The sequence below is a fragment of the Falco cherrug genome, chromosome 18, assembly GCF_023634085.1.
Source record: "Falco cherrug isolate bFalChe1 chromosome 18, bFalChe1.pri, whole genome shotgun sequence".
Taxonomy (NCBI): Eukaryota; Metazoa; Chordata; class Aves; order Falconiformes; family Falconidae; genus Falco; species Falco cherrug.
In genome coordinates this window covers 1,115,670-1,134,740 of record NC_073714.1, presented here as the reverse complement: position 1 = coordinate 1,134,740, position 19,071 = coordinate 1,115,670, and the positions used below count along the sequence as shown (strand labels likewise).

The 19,071-nt window shown below is 42.6% G+C and overlaps 1 protein-coding gene and 1 long non-coding RNA gene across 5 annotated transcripts; one reads left to right on the top strand and one right to left on the bottom strand.

The window, feature by feature from the left end:
- Positions 1–15: 15 nt before the first annotated feature.
- On the top strand, positions 16–10,657 carry LOC129734186 (uncharacterized). Of its 2 annotated transcripts, none has more exons than XR_008729838.1 (3): positions 16–175; positions 802–933; positions 9,300–9,378. It is a non-coding gene; the product is annotated as an uncharacterized LOC129734186 (long non-coding RNA). The 2 variants fall into 2 exon arrangements; XR_008729837.1 differs by lacking the exon at positions 9,300–9,378 and adding an exon at positions 10,525–10,657 and having other exon boundaries at positions 19–175.
- On the bottom strand, positions 1,005–15,739 carry POLB (DNA polymerase beta). Of its 3 annotated transcripts, none has more exons than XM_055696329.1 (15): positions 15,588–15,739; positions 15,460–15,517; positions 15,280–15,346; positions 14,699–14,773; positions 14,173–14,231; positions 12,789–12,838; positions 12,318–12,369; positions 11,375–11,429; positions 11,200–11,272; positions 10,638–10,708; positions 9,818–9,904; positions 7,749–7,813; positions 7,065–7,204; positions 6,363–6,465; positions 1,005–4,091 (listed from the first exon to the last, which is right to left on the bottom strand). In XM_055696329.1, the coding sequence occupies exons 1-14, from the start codon at positions 15,646–15,648 to the stop codon at positions 6,371–6,373; spliced, it is 1,008 nt and encodes a 335-aa protein (XP_055552304.1). In that variant the 5' UTR covers positions 15,649–15,739; the 3' UTR covers positions 1,005–4,091; positions 6,363–6,370. The 3 variants fall into 3 exon arrangements, with proteins under 3 accessions (XP_055552304.1, XP_055552303.1, XP_055552305.1); XM_055696328.1 differs by having other exon boundaries at positions 1,005–4,080; XM_055696330.1 differs by lacking the exon at positions 1,005–4,091 and adding an exon at positions 4,124–4,722.
- Between the last annotated feature and the right edge of the window lie 3,332 nt (positions 15,740–19,071).

Below are 19,071 nucleotides of genomic sequence, written 5' to 3'. Positions count from 1 at the left end.
CCCGGCCTCGGCCCCGCCCCGCCGCGGGCTCCTCGCCGCACCCCGGCGCGCGCGTAGCGCCTACGGGAAGGCCCCTCAGCGCCAGGCTCGCCCGCCGGCTCAAGCAACGGCGGCGGAGCGGCCGGAGTAGGTTCCGGGATCGGCGGGCAGCAGCAAGCTGTAACATCCGCTCGAGGTACGCGTCGAGGAGGGGGGAAAGAGCGCTCCCCGCGCCCTGCGCCCGCGGACCTGCAGGGCAGCTGCACGCAGCCCGTCACGGAGGGCGCAAGACCCCCGGCCAGTGCTACAGCTCTTCTCCAACGCTTCAGCAACGTCAGCAGCTCCCGCTCCTTGCCATCCCTGTTTTGAACCGCTGCTCTGTTAGCAAGAGCCACTGTAGCCCTAAGGCTATGGAAAGAGGTGGCACGGCCCACCTTGATGTAAGGCCTCGCACCTGGGACAAGAGCAGACACCAGAAGAACAGTGTGCAGCCACGATCCCTGACAAACCCCAAATGCTCGTCTGCATACACATGAGGCTACAAATGCACATACAGTAGTACAGTGCATACCCATTTACACAGATTCTCTAGGATAGGCACAAGGTTCACAGCTATTTCCTTCTGTGATTACCAGGTATCTTGCAGTCGACATTGGCAGGAAGGAAAGAACTGTAACACAATGCAGCCCAGATTCAGGGCTAGTTAGTTAACTAGGGGTGTGGGGGGGGAACGACGACCAAGAGATTAGAAATAGACACATTTCTATAGCTTGACAAACAAGCAAGGAAGCACTCTGAACAAGCCATTTCTCTTCCACTTAGAACTCATTGCTGCGGAGGGAGACTGCAAGGCCAGCAAATTCTGCCTCAAGTCACACAAAGTAATTTTCTGGGCTACCTGCTGAGGATGATGAAGAATGCATCAGTGTATGCCTAGGAAACATCTGTAAACATGTTAGGCTTATGTTACTGCTTTTTGATGCTCCTAAAATTACAGCTAAAAAAAAAACCCTAGCCAAACAGGATTATACATTCATGATGGAATTCTTACTTTATTTATTCCCACTGATTACTGAAGAAAATACTGAATACATCACCTATATATATATTTAATATGAGGCATCAGAAGACTTCACATAGTACCAAGTTAACTTCTTGTCACCTTACATACCACTGCATGCATTAGGGTAGGGGCACATTCCCAGAAAATAATTAAACTCCCAGTATGAAAACCAGAAGAAAATAAATGGATAAGCAAGGATACGAACTATCTCCATGACCAAGACTGATCAACACTAATTATATAAGAACAAGTAAAAATGTAGTTCTATAGGCTTAAGTCCGATAAAATAAGAAACAGGATTACATCTGTCTTTGTTATGATTCGTCACACTAAGTAGTCTGATGATACAAACTCCACTCTACTCCATAAAGTCAGAGGACCTAATAATTAACACATCAAGAAGAGTGCTATATAATTAGCAATAGTCAATTTGATTATGTATAAAATAGTCTTGCCTTTTCAAGCTTGCTATTCTGCATTTGCTTTATACACCTACAAAGTATTCAAATACAGTAGCAGCAATATGTTCCATGCTGATGCTCTACAATACAGTTAGCAGTTCACTACTTAAAACCAGTTAAGTTTTATGTTAACCAACAGAATCCCTGTCCCAGATACAACTAGTAATACAATCTTGATTGGACCTCCTCTCATGTCCAAAATAGTCGCTACCTTTCACAATGACTTAAGAGGAACTATAGAATCAGAGCTGACAGGTTTGCATATAAAAAAAGGCAGATTGACTCTATAGGAGTGGTAGAAGTGCATCAGTTAACCAGACCAGTCTTCTGGGTAATGGCAAGTTGAACAACATGCAGGACACTGCAACCAGTAGTACTACAATGTATCTAGGAACAAAGAACACAGGTCATGTGCAATAGGAGAACGGTCAGATTACTTTTAAAAACTTTCAATATGACCATATGCTAAAGACACAGAAACAGCCTAGCATGAGCTTCAGCACTGCACCAGGACATTAACACAGAGATAAGGAGATACAGACTGTAGTTGAAAATGGTATTTTTTAAGAGTACTTCAGGGCACAGCCAGTTTTCTCATTCTGGTGTCTCCACATACAGGGGATACAAAGAACTAGAAACAGAGCAGAAGAAGGATCTAGCAGACCAATACACAGTTCTGAGCGGGCAAATACCTACATCAGTTCAAAATTCTCTCAAGCAGGAGGTTGGTTAACCAAGAAGTGCAGTCTGTCTTCAGAAGCAGGATTGTTGCTGCTAGATTAAACTGCTGTCTGTTAAAAGTCTACGTTGGGCAATTTAATCTATAATTTAAATTGGGCGTTTTTTTTTTTTTTAAAAAAAACCACCAAACCAACAAATTGCTAAAAAACAGACTTCACTTACTCTTCTTCACCTGACTTTTTTGAATCAAGGCTTAATGTAAAAAAAATTACTTTTCTGTAAAAAAAAAAAATAGGATCTGTGACCTTTCTGTCTTTAAAAATGTATGCAGGAATAAATCTCTGAATGTTTAAAAATATCAGGAGAAAAAGAAGGAGAGGTTGACTTTTCTCTCAAGGTACCAGGACAAACGCACCATAAGTTTAAGTATCCACACTATTCAGAGACTGTACAGTTACATTAGAATTCTCATCCCCTTTCTCTACTCTAGGGAAACTCAGTGCCATTTCTCCTCTTCCTTTCACAGCACATCTGAAAAATATGACTCTTTGCTCTCAGCTGCCTCCTCTGACCCTGAATTAGTATCAGAGGTACACCCACAATGCTTTTCTGTACTGGGGGTTTCCTTTACTTTGTAAATAAAAGCAAGGTCCATCCTGGCAGAAGCCTATGTCTACAAACAGCCAGCACACTGGATCACATGCAATGACAACATTCTTTTGTTTTAGACTCAAGTCACAAAAGATGGGATAACCGCACAATCCTTACAACAGTAATTTAGTTAATGGTGCACAGCAGTGTTCTTAGATGAAAAGAAATGCAACACTTCCTGTTGTTGCTCTTTGGGCAACACAAAGTTCTTGAGAGCTCCTGACAATTATGAACAGTTGTCTGCATTGCTGTCACTCATAAAGCAATTACACTAAGAGCTAGGTGCATAAAGAAAAAATGGCAAGCACTCATGCACCTGCTTACCCAGCTGGAGAAAGGATACTTCCAAGGAGTTCTCCAGAATATGCAATTGTAGTCTAACCAAAGACACAGAGGCAATTGTATAAGAACAATCTCTTATACAGGCACACATCCTTGTGGCTTTAAAAGCCACAATAGCAGTTCTTGCAGCCAGTTTCAGCTGGACAAACTTTATAGGGAAGACATTAGCAGATACATTACTCAGTAAAATAACAGCACATCACTTTTAAAACAGCAAACTCAGCAGCAGAGCTAGTGCAGAGGAGGCAGAAAATAATCTTTTTACGTACATCAAGAATTTGCATGTTTATAGTATCTCTGCATACCTCACCAAACCTGTAATAGACGCTTAGCCCATAAATAAGGATGAGTTTCTGGGAAAGAGAAACATCCCCTAAGGAGACACCAGTTTGTTTGGAGCTGGCAAGGGAGGGTTCTTGTCTAAAAGAAAACACACTTCAGCATGCATGACTCTGTAACATTGTGTTCCTTATATGGAAAACAGAAACATCAGGATTTGCTCTGGATCTCTTAAATAGGACATTTGGGGTTGAATAAAAGGAGAAAGCCAGAGTGAGGCTGGGGAAGAACGCCACTCATCCACCGCAGGGCACATTGAACATTGATTTGTTACAAGGAAAGCAGCTAGGGGGAATCTGTGGACAAGATATATGGCTGTAGAAAGGACAGAAGGGCAGATCACATGCTGCTTATCACAGTCAAGAGGGAGAAAGATGCCTTTGCACCTCAGGCTGTGCTTCTGGGCTTTACTGTGCACATCATTTCCAGACCGAAATCTGCAAGCCAGTTAGTTCTCAGCAACATTGTTCAACATCCAGAATTTTTTCAGCACTGTGACCATGGCTTCAGTTCGTCTTGTCAAACGGTCATCAGTAGAACAGCACAATGACCACACCCGAGCACCTGCCAAAAGACTAAGAGAGATTAGTAACACAAAGCAGTATAAAGGGATGTGCATTTTAATTTAGAGTTAATTTGTGCACTGTGCCACAAACACTGTGCCACTCTCCTCTTCCACACGCGAACAGCAGCAACTAAAGAAACATCAGCCTGCAACACATAAGCACCTAAACCCCTTGTATTTATTTCAGTCCATAACCCTGAGTGATAAGCCATAGTGCGTCCAATAGGTTGGGCCAAGGCTAAAAGATTCCCCTTCCTCCTCCCTAGGCAAGTTAAGATTAGTTTCTTTAAAAAAATCAAGAGAGTATTTTAAAACCTATATGCCTCAAACATTTCCAGTTGGCGTCAACATGATCTGTAATGTTTACTAATGCTGCAAAGAAAGCAACTGGCCCAACAGATTTCAGGTTCTCCGTCAATGGAGGTTTTTGACAGCAGCCAACAGAGACATGAATAAAGGTTTAAAAATTCCACTTCAGTACCAGAAAGGGTCCTCTAAAGACATGTACGCGATTTCCTTCTCCCATTTGCTCCAGTTATTGCAGAGCTTGAATACAACATCCTTGTCTGATATCAAACTTGAAGTCCTACAGAAAATTATGATGTCTGGCTTGTGTCCCATGTTCTTTCTTGTACAGCCACCTAAAAGTGTAGTATTTCAATAGCACCAGCCATAATGACTTTGCATTCTGTAACTGTGTACCAAGGTGCAATTTCAGCAGTGGAATGTAAGACATTTCTGCCTTTCATGTTCCTTGCTAGTCTAGGTGTTCCAATGACACATTTTCAATCAAAAAATATTGGAGCAGGTAGCTGTGAAGCTGAGTACATGGGCAGTCTTTTTCTGGCCTGATTTGTACGTTCCATTTGCCGACTAGTGGGGAGTCACAATACATTGTTTTGTGTAACCAACATTAGAAGTTTTTTATATGTATACTTTCATCTATTCAGTGGGGGTGGGAAATAGACTTTTAGGTGCTTTTTTATCACCTCCACCCCCCTTGAAATATACATTTGAAAAGAGACAAATATACAAAGTCTGAGATCTAACTGCTGTAAGAATAATCTTATCATAATTATGGCACTTAAGTGCTGTAGAAATAATGCTCTAATACAGTTCTTCTAGCCTCCCAATACATACGAAAAAGATTGGTCTCATACTGAAGTTTCAGAACTGTAAGTTTTCCAAATTGTATGATGCCAGTACTAATTCACTGCCACAGCCAAATCTAATCTATGGTCATTTATAAAGTGCCTACTGCTACACACAGATGCTGTAGAATATATACTCAAGCAATTTATGCTGGCAGCTTGTATGAGCAAAACATTCATTTGAGCATTCCAAGATGCTCTACAGACAATTACTCAAACTGCATTAAAAAAAGATAATTAAAACCCCCATACATATTTCTTAAGAGACAATTTGCAACTACACAAAATCAACTGTTTTACTTACAACTCTTTCAACCTCAACAAAGTAAATAGCAAAAAAAAAAGTTACATTATTTTGTGTAAGAACTGCCCAGTTTTTTGATACTAAGCAGTAAGTGATGTTTGCACAGAGTATGCCTGTGTATACAACATTAAAACATGGAAGCATCTGAACTCTGATCATCCTTTGCAAAACTACAAGAAACAAGCTAAGGTAGCCCATTCAGTTTGAAATAGTCAAACTTTTTTAATAAAGATCACAGCCCAAGGGCCACTAAGATTATTAGAAAAAAACCCAATAGCTTGATCACCACAGATATTATCAAGTCAAAGCACATAGCCTTTTATAAAGGGCTAATACTGTTTTGTAAGACTCTCCAGCAACTCCAAAGAACCAGCACCATTTTGGTTGAAAGCAACCATCTTCAAACCAAGCCACAAGAAACTTAGTAAGATGAAACATCTTGCCTTTATGTCAGAACTTTCTGCTCACTGGGTGTTAAATAGAAACCTGTGATTTATCATTCGATGTTTTTTTCACTGAATTCCAAAGCAAAAGACAATGTGCATTCCCTAAGCAGTCTGACTGCCACACCATCTTCCCTACAGGTTTTTCTAGTATGGCAGGCCATTCAGTTACACATAGTGTTTTAATCAGCTTTAAGGTGGGGTGCTGCATGTGGTCAAGATGAGATCTTACAGGATTTACTCTTTACTACACGTTCTGTGCTAGTGCCATGGACTTGCTTTAAGCATTAGTAATATACACTTTTTGCAATAACACCCAAAGAAAGAATATGCACTTTGTAGGTTCACAAGCAGCTATGAAAACATCTCTCTAGGTTACAAACCTAGGCAGTTATTCACTCCGATCCTTTGGCTCTCGGTACTTCCACTGGATGTAGTCAAAGATATCTTTTTCACATTCTACAGGTAGGGCCTCCCCAGCAACTCCTGCAAACAAATTACAGATGCTGTTTCAAAGGTGAAAGGTCTGTACGATCCTGATACCAAATGCATTGCAAAATTAAGACAAAACCGCCCTAAGTAAAACAGACTAACAAAAAAAAAATACCCACCACCCCCCCCAACCTTTTCACGGTGTTTAGGTACCAATTCTCATTAGTGTTGAAGGAAGTAAGGCAACAAATTAACTATGGGGCCATGTGGTTAGTTACATGTTTTTATGTTCATATATTTATATACACACACAGCACCCCTCCAAACCAAAACTAAAGGACATGACATCTTATAGGGAAAAGTGGGGGAAGCCACATATATGCTGTGCACACCAGATCCCCAATGTTTAGGTCAGTAAGACTTTACATAATTAGGTAGCCCAAAGAGGTAACTTCGTGTCACAGCACTGCCTCTGTGTAAGTAGGCTGCCCCTTCCTGCTATAATGGGTGTTCAACACCAGAAAGGACACTGAGAAATTTTATGAACTAGAGTATTTATCAGAAGTGTTTCCAGTACGCGGAGTAACCCATTTAAGAAGATCACACCAAGCATGTAACTAGGAAGAATGCTCCATGCAAAGGCCCAGACTGACCAGTGACACCCAAGCGACGGATTGTGTACTCATTGATTGTGAAGCCCATTTCCAGAGCATGAGTTCTCATGTTCTTATTGAATATATCACTTCCTGTGAAATACAGTACACCACAGTAATACTGATCTTTGGGGATAAGTCTACAATAAAAGTGGAAGAGAAGTACATATTTAGAACAATCACAAAAAGGTTACAAGCCATTTGTAATTCAGCCATTCAGACACTCTTCTAGGTTTACTTCCTATTTACATGCATGCACTCTGCAATATTGCATGTTTGATTTTTCCCACAAGCCAGATGGAAGAGTGAAATGAACTGCGTATCAAAGAAAGGTTCAACACATCTACCCTGACCCAGATGTTACTGGTGTCCAGACACTACATGGTCATGGTGTTTGCACTCCTGCCAAAAATTAATGTCAAAGCAGTAATGATAAAGTAGGTCACAAATTCTGAAACTGCATACAAAATCATGATTTAAAAATACAGCATTCTTGCTAATAACCTGTTGTAGACACTGGCAGTTGTACAGTGTCTTCCATACTGCAAAGGAATCAAATCTAGCAAATGCACTGTTCTGAACATGGAAGTAGAGATTTGAATGCAGAACTCTATGTGAATGCCTACTATGTAGCATACAGCTACAGCAGTTTTTTGGGGTGGGGGTTTTTTTGTGTGTGTATACCGGATATCAATTCTCCTATGTGGATAGGCTGTTCCGTCGTCTTTATTTGGCAGCTGACAGACACCCTGTGAGGAAGTAAGGAAAGCAAGAAATTCAAAATTAAAGACTTGAGATGAACCTTTACCTCCCCATCCCTACAGAACCTCTAAACAATCAGTCAATTTGGAGAGCAAAGTTAAATTCCCACCGAACCAATTATTTTACTAGGAGAGCTGGATGTCATAGCACTGTGAATCACTATTTTATACCGCTAAGAGGACTGCAGTTCAATGTAGCATATAACTGCTTCTTAAGTTTTTATTACAGCAGGAAGGCTCATAGGACTTCTCATTTCCCATTCCTCTGCCCTAATTATTACCAGGCTCTTCAGTATGCACAAACATCAGCAGGTTAAGGAAAATGCAGATGAAGCTGAAGCTAATAGAAGAAAGTTTTTTCTTGAGAAGCCCTCTGCCACTCTTCAACTGCTTTGTAATCTTCACATAATTGACATTACCAGCCTTTTCTTTCCACTCCCCTCCCCCAGTATACGATCACTTTAAAACGACAATGCAGTAGGGTGGAGGGACATGAACCATAATGAATGACGACAAGTATCTAATTACTGAACAGTTTCACCCATTGCAGCTTCATGCTGAGAATTCTAGTCTTTCTTGGTTTTGAAAACTTTGATGTTGCTTATGCTTTTAAAGTTATGTTCTCTGTCTCCTTACTGAGACTTGCTTTTCTCAGATTCCCCAGCTACAGTTGTACTTCCCTTTTTACAACATTCCTTGGCTTCCACTTTGAAGAGCTATTTCACAACTATTTAAGACTTGACAGGATCACACAGAGCAAACGGTCAAACTATAGCGAGCTTGTTGAACTGGGAATGCAAACAGGGAATGCAGAGTGCCTCTGCTTTTGGCAGACAGATGTACATTTAACTTTAAGCCCATATGGTATTAAACCATGTGGCAAGAAAGAGAGCGCCTTTCACTTATTCCTCCTAAAGATCAAGCCAAACAAAAAGCCATCGAGTTTTATTCCCTCTCAGAATGCAACACAAACTAAACTGAAGACAAATCCTCAGAGTTCTCTCAGCTCTTAATTTTAAGCAAAACTAAACCATCAATCAATAAAATAAAATAATCAAGTGCTCCAGCAGCCCCTTTCATCTTGGGAAAGCAAATGTCTTTAAATGTAGTATTATACAGTTAAGTATTTATGCCTTTCAAAAAACTAGCTGAATATAATGGTATCTTGATTACAAATGTGTATGGACCTTTAGTGAACCCTCCTGCAGGACCATTCCTCTGAGCTTCCACGGAATTCCATAAAGCCAGTATGAGTGACTATCAGAACTAAGCAGCCTTCATGCCCGCTAAGTATTGCTTACGGTTCTACGTGTCTGTTAGAGTTGACTTTTAACTGGCCTGTAAGATCAAGATATCCAGGGCCTGTAAAGAAAACTAAGCAAAGCAAGGTAACACCCAGTCCACATATTTAAGAAAAAAAGTTTTGCTGTGACCTCAAAAAATGAATGTTCTTTTAATTCATTACTTTCTCTAGGCATCCCACATATCCCCTATTGTATCCTGAGTTGGCATCTTATCCATGAAATCTGCTCTGCAACAACATTGACAAAAAAGGAGACAAAGGTATGTTACATATATTAGAAAAGACATGGTAAACATAAGCCTGAGATCAAAGATAGTGTTTCCAAGATCCTGAGGGCAGAGTTACAAGAGCAGTCACTGGTGCAACTAAGTGAGGTTGTATTAAGGTTCTGGGGAAACATCAAGCAAAACAGAGACAAAACTGGCATTGCGTGATGAAGGTTATATCAGTGGGGTTCAGTACTACATAAATACCTGTAGATTTTTCTAATACTGAAATCTTAGCACAAGAGATTCACAGAGTTAACTGCAGAAAGCTTTTATGGGGGGAAGGGGAGGGGTTTAAATTTTTTTTTTTTTTTTTAAAAATCACAGCTCCAGCAGTCCCAACAATCTACCTCATATACAACATAGCGGGGGATTACCTTCCCTGACAGAAGCTAACACACCTGACCACCAAAAAAGCCTTACCATGAATTTGGTGTCACCTTTAGACAGCATGTCTGTGACAAAGTGGACTTTTTCCAGTTGTTCTACAACTTGACGCAGAAGTTTTGACTAGGAACAGTGACAACACAGAAGAGGAGATTATTTTACAAATAACAAGAATATCTTATCCATTTACCAGACAATGGCCCACATAAGTACAGGACATTGCTACAATTATACGTATTACCATACAAAAAACTTGACTGAGTGGAAAAAAAATAACGCCAAGGAAAAGCTAATAAAATTACAGCTGTGCAATGTAAAAAACCCAAAACTTTCCAAAATCCCCTATCAGATTTTTTTTTCATCGTAAGTGACAAAACTCTTTTTTTTGGCTTGAGTTTTCAAATTTTAAACAATTTACCTGTAGAAGACACAAGAAACACAAACTGTCATTAAGGCTTCTCCAGAGTTAGTCCCAAAAGATTACAAGGGCAGCAGGACATTTGTTTCTTGTCCAAAAGATTATGTCTATGTAAAGGGATACTTACTCTACCTTTAATCCCTGCTTTATCCAGTAAGCTGTTACAGTTCTACATTGTAAAAGTGCGTGAATTTGAGGGGGTGGGGAAGAAGAGGGACAGAAGGTTAAGAGTAAACCTCTGTAATAGTTCTGCAAGAGGAACACAACATAATACATGGACCTGAGAAGTGATCATAACTCCTCAAAATAAAATTTACTATTACAGTAACAAGAAGATGAACGAAGTTGCATTACAAGTTTGAGACTACGTTATCTTCTGAATTTAAAACACTGTGGAACCAATGCACAGTACTGACCCACAGCAGCACAGAAACACACCTGTTTAGATGATTCAGATGTGAAACTTGGATGGGTTAGCAGAACATCCATATCGCCACTTGATTCTGCACCTAGGCAAGTAAGAAGCAAAGAAAAAACCCTCTGCGTATGACAAAGTATACTAACATTAGTCAACATCCATCCATCCTCCTGCAATAAACATGGTTTCCTGGTAGAAAATAGTCAATCATGATTCAAGATATTTGCGAGAAAACAATCTTAAAGAAAATCTTGTTCTTTCATCAAAAAGTTCGTATCTTTGCATATCTCAGAAGACACCAAAGAATTTCTTCCTGTACTTCTGCAGCAGTGAAGCACAAATATGTTAATGTATTGTTAATGTAAAAACAAAGCAATCAATTCACATGTTACAATATACAGCTCTTTACGGGGGCTGGGTGGAGAAGCAAGGATTTATACAGGTGTTTTGCTACTGAACTAACCAGTCAAGACAATAACAGGAAAGAGCCCAGTTCCAGCACAGACTTTCCCTCTGGAAGAACAGATACAGTAATAAGTCTTGCTTACTAGCCCAAAGTAAACATAAGATCAGAGTACCAACCTCGTCTAAAACTGCCACAGACTGTAGCAATATAGTTTGGGTCCAGCTTGCTGACCTCTTTCAGCACAATTTCCTATAGGAAGAAAAAAAAAAAAAAAAAAAAAGATGTGTGTTCAGAAATGTCAGTCATTCATTGTCCACCAGTGGCTCACATCTTCAATAAAGACATTCTTACCTGCATTTGCAGCATTTCTTCCCTTGGGATTCTTTTCTCAAAATCTTCAAAGTACCTGCATATATAAGAATAAGAGTGTCTGTAAGAGTGATAAGGGTAGCATCTTAACATTTTTGTCAAGAGGAAAGAATACAACTTTCTGATGCGACAGTAATGAAGAATCTCCCCACCCTCACCAAGCATCTTAGAAAACATCTTGCCAAGCGATAGAAAAAAACCTCACAACTGCAAGTTTGACAATGCTCAGAAGATGGTTTCGTTGCAAATTATTTCCACCATATATGAAGAGCTGCTATGAGGTGGAAGTAATGTTACAATATAACCAATTGGTTTATATTTGCACAGCTCTCTGAAAATACAAAAGGTTCCTGACAAAACTCAATCCACCAGCAAGCAGGAACGTTCACCCATGGTCAGAGGTGATCTTTGTGGGAAAGAGCTAAACAGAAGCTCCTCACAAGGCAAATACAGCTCCTGATACCTTTGCATGCAGCTGTAAAAACCAGACTGCCAGAATGCTGCTTAACTGTGGAGAAAAAGAGGCCAGGTGAAACAATGACACCCAACCAGCAGGCACATTTTTCACCCCTCCAGTACCAGAACCACTGACAGCAGGTACTGGCAGCCATAACGCTGCTTCAGAGCCACATGTTCCCCAACACCCATTACTAAACCATCCCAATTCCAAACTCTGCAGACAGGGCTTTTGGATGAGACTCCTCCACCCCTCACCGCCCCTTTCTTCCATTTCTCTATTTCTTTCTGGATGGAGACCAAGCCTACTGCATTTTAACCCCAATGAAACAGATGTTCTGAATAGCTGCTGAAAAGTATGAAAAGCACACAGCGAGAACAGAACCTTACTTGGCCCATGTAACCTTACATTACATCCTGGTGTCTGAGTCATTAGAAAAGCCAAGCACTTGCACCAAAGAAAGCTTACTTCAACCCAATACGCTGGTGATGGGTTAACTTGTGCTCATTTTTTCTTAGATCTACAAGAATTAAGAAAAAACAGGAAAAAGTTACTTGAGGACTAGAAATCTTACAGTAAGTTTCCACCGATGCAAAGGTGATACATGCTAAAAATACGTAACAAGAAAACAGCAACCTCCAACACAAAGGAACAGATTTTAAATGGACTACTGAACAGCTGATAGGATGAGTACAAATGCATAGAGCACTTCCCGATAAAGATTTCAGTAGACCATTCACCTCAAAGCCAAAATCCTTGTTATTTTCCATGTAACCTGTAAGTACTTTACATTGGATGTGCATGTAATGTCTTCAGCATCTCACACACTTTCCTCAAAGCCTAGGGCATATCTGCTGTCGCAATACCACCGTGGTACAGGAAGCTTAACAGAAAAAAAACATTATTGGATGCGAGCTGAGGACCCAAAGTTACACTTACCTTCTAAAGTCTTAATTCCTTCCTCAACAAACTTCCTAGCAGCAGCAGGACTGCAAGAAGAGAAAGCAATCTGCCTTCAGGAGCAGTAAAAGGACATTAGAATTCACTGTAACTGCCTAGATTCTTCAAGGCCAAGAGTGAAGTTGCTTCTGATGCTTACCCTCTTTTCAGCATGTGCATTTTCGGTTTGTACTTTCAGTTAGCAGAGATGGCTATCCACAGCTTGGCTTACATATTTTTTAGCACTGATATAACTATACAGTGATGTACAATTTTAAAAAATAAAAATCTCACCAAATAATATTGTTTTAGGAAATAATCCTGAATGCATGCCAAGAACTACTTTAACCACAGTCTCTGAACCAGCTTAAGGCAACAGGAGCAGAGAAGTGTCTTTAGACTAGCACTTCAAACACTGAAGTGAATGGCTGAACCTTTTTCCCCTTTAAGGGTTTGTCATTAGATTAATCTGCATGTCTCTGTAGGGAAAGAACATTTCAGCTGAGACAGACATTCAGGTAATGTTATACCCAAATACCTATCCAATATCTGAAAACACCAAAGTACCATCAGCCTGGAAGCATAGCCCCTGCATGAGGAACTATTCTCCAGCTACTCTGAAATCTTATGGTTACAGCTCTACCACCCTCAAAGACTTTAAATCCACTTCCTCAATAAAACTATTACAGTAAAATGGTCAGATCCTGACCTGCCATTTACTTCCTTTCTTACCCTTCCTTGTGTCTCTTGCCAGGTTCCAGACCAGGAAAGGCAACTTCCACTGTCCTGAGACAGGATAGCATGCAAGCTGCTTTCTGCATCCCATCCCAATTTCTCAAATCCCAGTGTATCCTCAAACTTAGAATGCATTTTCCCTCAGAATTACTTGAGAACAATCCCATTCCCTACCCTGAACCACAAGAATTTCAAACACTGCTCAACAGCCCTGATAGCTTGTTGTTTGTTTGTTTTGTTGCCCATTTCAGGGCTCTAGTTCTCCTTTTACAAACACATGACAGAGCACTGTTGTCCCTGGGGCCAACTTCCCACCAGAAGTCCCAAAGGGACTTCTCACTTCCACTCTTTTCAGCCTCTTATGGTTCCATTCTTGACCAGCTCCTCTCTCCTTCCCCCCTCAGCTTGCACACAGGAATTTTCCACTTCCACTCCTTTACCGCAAAGTCCGTAACTGACAATTCTATACCCTTTCTTCTCTTCACAACTATAGTGTCTCAGTGTAGGCACTATAGCATCAGCTCAATCTCATTCCCTTCATTATTTGCAATCACCCAAATTATTTTCAAAACTCCACCAGGAGAAGGAAAAAATATCTAACACGCCCCCCCCCCCCCCCCCCAAAAAAAAAAATCCCAAAAAACTTTACCCAATGCCAGTAACTCGTGTCAGGAGACTGATAGATGCACTTGTATCATCTTGTCGAATCTGCAAAATTCAAAACCAAGCCCTTCTTAACTCCACTTGCAATGAATAGAAACAATGAGACGATAAAACAGTTCAGTCAGACTGCACTGGAGGCTCGTTATGAATCAATGCAGAACAGTACCAAGGGTAGTACTGTGTATCACAATAACGCCATATATACCAAGCCTGAAAATTCCCTAATTGCCCACGCTAAGGCGAAGAACGTGTTTACACCACAAAACTCCACAGCCCTCCAAGAGTCAGAATTCCACTTCTAACAAGACATTCACATGCTGATTACGTAACTTAAATATTTTCAGCTGAGCTTCTTGTTTCTACTCACCACAGATTCCACATCCACTCTTCCTAAGCTTGACATGAGTCTCTCCAAGGTCGACAACAAAAATTGCACAAAACAAGCAGGCTACTTTGCAAGTTACAAAGAAAAGCAAGTATTGAGAAATAGAGTGGAAGGGAAAGAAACACACCTTTTCCAGTTTGCGTAGTTTTCCAGTGGATAAAAACTCATCTATCTTCTCAGCTATTTTAGCACCTACTCCATCCTAAGTATCGAACGGGGTGGGAAGATAAGTTCAAGATTGCTTAAAGACATTACATCTGGAAAAAAAGGAAAGCTCCCCAGAATTTAGCATCCAGAAAGAATTATGAGGCCACTGAGACCATGATAAAATACTGGACCATAAGGAAACACAAGAATTCAAGGCTACAATGCAAGCAGCATAAACACTGTAATTCAAGGGCTATATTAAAAGTTCCCCCAAAGCAGCAATTTTGAACAAGGCCTTGGTTATTACTGCTCAAGTTCTCCAAATTTAGCGAAGCTGTAACAAGGCAAAGGGAAAACCTGCCACAGCAGAATCCTTTTACACGCAGACTGGGCTGGAGCCCCCAGTTCCAGCTACAAAGACTCACGGCAACCAGACCGCATCCCCACCACGGCTACCGGGAGGAGGAACCGGCGCCCGCAGAGCCGCCCCCCCGCCCCCCAGAAGCCGCCGGCCCCGAGCCCCGCCGCTGCCTCGCGAGCCTCCTGGCCGCCAGCACCTACCAGCTTCTTGGCCTCAGCCCCACTCCGTATCTTGCTGGGGTACCGGGAGATGACCGAGGCTGCCTTCCTGCGGAACAGTGCGGGTGAGCGCCCGAGCGCGGGCGGCGCCGCTGGCCCGGCTGGCGCGGCGGCGGGCTGGGCCCCGAGCCGAGGGCGCCGGCGGGGAGGCGGAAACGGTACCTGTATGCGTTGTACTTGTGAACGGCCCGGTTCACGTTGCGCTCGTAATTGGCCAGTTCTACGGGAAGAGCCACAGTGAGAGCGGGCGGGCGGGCGGCCCCGGCGGCCCGCCCGCCGCGCACACCTACCGGTGAGGAAGTCGGTGATGCCCTCGTTGGGGCTCTCCCGGGGAGCCTTCCGCTTGCTCATGGCCGGCAGCACCGGCACCGCGCTGCGCTGGAGTCCCAGGACGGAGACGGCGAGGACGCGTTTCCGGTGGTGACGTCACAGAGCGCGACCAACGTCATCACGCGTACGCCGGCGGGGCGGGGCCTGCGGCGGCGCGGCGGCAGGGGCCGGGGTGGGCGGCGGTGCCGTGGGACCGCGGTGGGTGCGCCGAGTACCCCGGTGTAGGGCAGTCGAGAACTGCTGTTGTGATCCCTCCGCCACATCAGTGCGGCCTGCCAGTACGACGTCTCCTCTGCCTGCGCTCGACTTTCCGGCAGGTTGTTGCATCAAAAGGATTTTCCATGAGGGTCTGTTTGATTTATGCCACTTGTGTTGTCCAAGAGGCAGCTTAAGTGACGGAAGAAAACCCCTACAGCCTGCTCACATTCATTAGCTCAATCTCTCCAGTATCCGGAGTTTTTAGAGGCTGTAGTTTTTATCCTGTTTTTGCTAGATGCCTCTTTCTGAGCAGCCTGAGATGACTGAAAACTTGCTGTGCCAAGTTAGGTAGTATGCACAGTTTTGCTAGAAATTAAGTGTAACCCAGTAGAAATTTAGTTTGTTTGTTTTTTTAATAGGAAATTAAAGTACATCCTTTTTTAAGATAATATTGTTACCGCATTTAATGAGCTACTTTCTTACATAGCTTAATAGGACATCTATCTTTTTCTGTCTGTGCCCCAGAAAAATTAAGTTTTGTTGCCTACCTGGTTACATAGCTGACATGATAAATGCAGTTGCAGTAAAAGAGCAGGTATTATTTCCAGCGAGGGTCACTGTCTCTGTTCAGCACTTTGCATGCCTTAAACTGGAGGCAGATGAGCAAAGCCACTGCCGCTCCCCCCAGCCGCCTTTATGCCTCCTGGTGGCTGGCCCTGCCCCTTACCCAGGGGCCGCTGGAACGGTGGTGGCCGGGGCTTGGGGTACGTGAGCCACAGCTTCTCCGGAGGGAGCGCTTTCTGCTCCCGAGCTTCCGTAGTCTGCGCCCTGCCGTTCCTTCAGCCAATTACAGCTTTTGAGCTGTCTGAGTTCTTCAGGACCCCTTGTCCTCAAGGGTACATTTCTTGGGCAGTCTCAGTCACAGTATGGTACAGTTTCCATCTTTTTAAGCTTTCTGGATTCTGAATATTTTCTGGGATTTTGTTAGAATTCTTTTTGACAGGGTCTCTTTTGTTTATTTCTGTAGGTAAAGTCTGTTTTTCAGCCTCCCTTTTTTTTTCTTCTCTGCTCTGTACACTCCTGTCTGTAGGTGTTCACTCCCCAATGGCTCTCTGTAGATGGCTCCCAGTCCCGGTGTTTTAATTCACCGCTCTTTGCCCTGTGGCCCATTGCTGTTTCTGTGTTCTCTGTCCTGCTCCCTGTCCCGAGTCTTTAATCGCTCCCTCTCTACCCTGCAGGCTGTTGCAGTTTTTTCCCAGCATTTCTCCATCGCTCTCTCTCTGGCTCCCTGACCCTCCTTTTTAATTCTTTCCTTGCTGCCGTGTGGCCCGTTGCAGTCTTCCCTTTCTCTGTCTCTTTCTACACAGGCCTGGATCTATATAAATAAAGCAGTCCAAATTTTGCCAAAGCATGTTGGTTGGATTTTCAAGTTTTTGTTTAAAAAAGATAGACAACGAGCAACTCATTTTCATAGGTGCTAAAAGATAGGAATTTCTCCTCTTCCTCACAGGCAATCATGGGGAAAGCCATAATCACATACTGATGTTGACAATAACTGTTCTATGCAGAGTATTTTAGTGGACATAAAAATGGGAAGAAGAAGGAATTAAGTCTACTGGGAGGGAACTAACTGCTGCTGTAGGAAATACAAAAATGTATCACAGAAAAGGTATTGAGAAATTAACTGAGAGGGTGAGCGAGCAGGGTAAGGAAACCCTCAATATAATAAACAACAGTTGTCCCACGTATGCATCCATGAAAATAAGCTGCATCCAAAAATGACCCTACCACAACCCCCCCCCCCCATCCTAAAACAACTCCCCCAAATCCCCCAAAAGACTAAGGTGTTACCGAAATCTCGGCATGAAGAACTTATCGACACCAATGTGATGCAGATAACAGACACTTCTTTATTGACGGCCAGGTGTGTGAGTGAGTCCTCTCACGATCAATGCACACCAAGCTTCAAAATCATACTCCATATATAGAACTTATTCATACATATTCATTAAGTATTCATGCATAAACATAATATTTCCTGAAAATCATCAACATACTCTCCTCCCATATCTGATTCTGCACAGTAAAGATTAGAAAGATCTAGAAATGGGTATGGGGTACTATTTGGGTAGGTAGTACATGAGTCAGTGGTTGCGATCTCCCCCTGCCAGAATTACCTTTTACTTTCTTGGCAGGTATCTACAGGTTGTTCCAGTCTACTCTCCCCAGTTCCCATTAATTCTACATTTTGATGTCTCAATGCATTCTCCTATGTAAATACTGTATCCAATCATCTTTAATCTTAAGTCTGTTATCTAAGTTCTAATCATTCCTGCTAGGTGATTCTGACCTATTCTTTTGGCCTTGGTACAGGGCTGTACAAAGGATTTCATAGTAACTGTCGGTTGTTGTGCAAATACAAAGCTCCACTCAAATGTTTCTTATAATTTTATATTCCTATTAAAATAACTCTATAAGATAAAATGTGTTTCTAATATAATCAAATGTGGTTGCTAATTCTAACTAATAGCAGATATGTAACACCTGGGCGGGGCTCGGTACCGAGGCGAAGCTGCTGGCCAAGAGCAGCTGCCGCTCGGTGTCACAGCCTCCCAGTCCCGTCCAGCCGGCTGTCACGCAACTCCTTGCGGGAGGGTACCCGCTGCCGGGGTGTGGAGGGGAGGGAGGGAGGCAGGCAGGCAGGCAGAGGAAAGACCTTGCTCCCTTGTCCCACTTTCCAGCCCTGCCGTGTACTCCGCACCCCTTCACTCTGGTAACACCTCACTTTCCCATCACAGGGAACCGCTATGAACTCAGTAGCTTAAATCATGCAACAGATCATAATGGCTTACTTGTGCAGGGGAAAACCTTGTATGAGCTTTTCCTAAGCCACACATTCCCACCTCTCGCTTTTTCCTACTCCAAAAGTGCACTCCTGCAAAATCTCTTCTATTTAAACAAATATATATTTAAAATTGCTGTTACTAACGCGCTTCCAAATGCAAACAGAGCAAACGCATCCCTATTTCCCACAGCAAACCGGAATGCATCATACGGAAAGGATTTAACAGCTTGAGCCACGTGAGTGCTTTTGCATACGGAGGCAATAAGTATTAATGCCCGGGCTGCGAGTGGGAAAAGGGCAGAGCAATATGAACCCTGCAGCCGCAGCGAGCATTCCCGGGGTCCAGTGGTAGCGAAGCGGGCTGAGATCCCGCCCAGTGCTCAGCATAGGGTTGGTGGAGC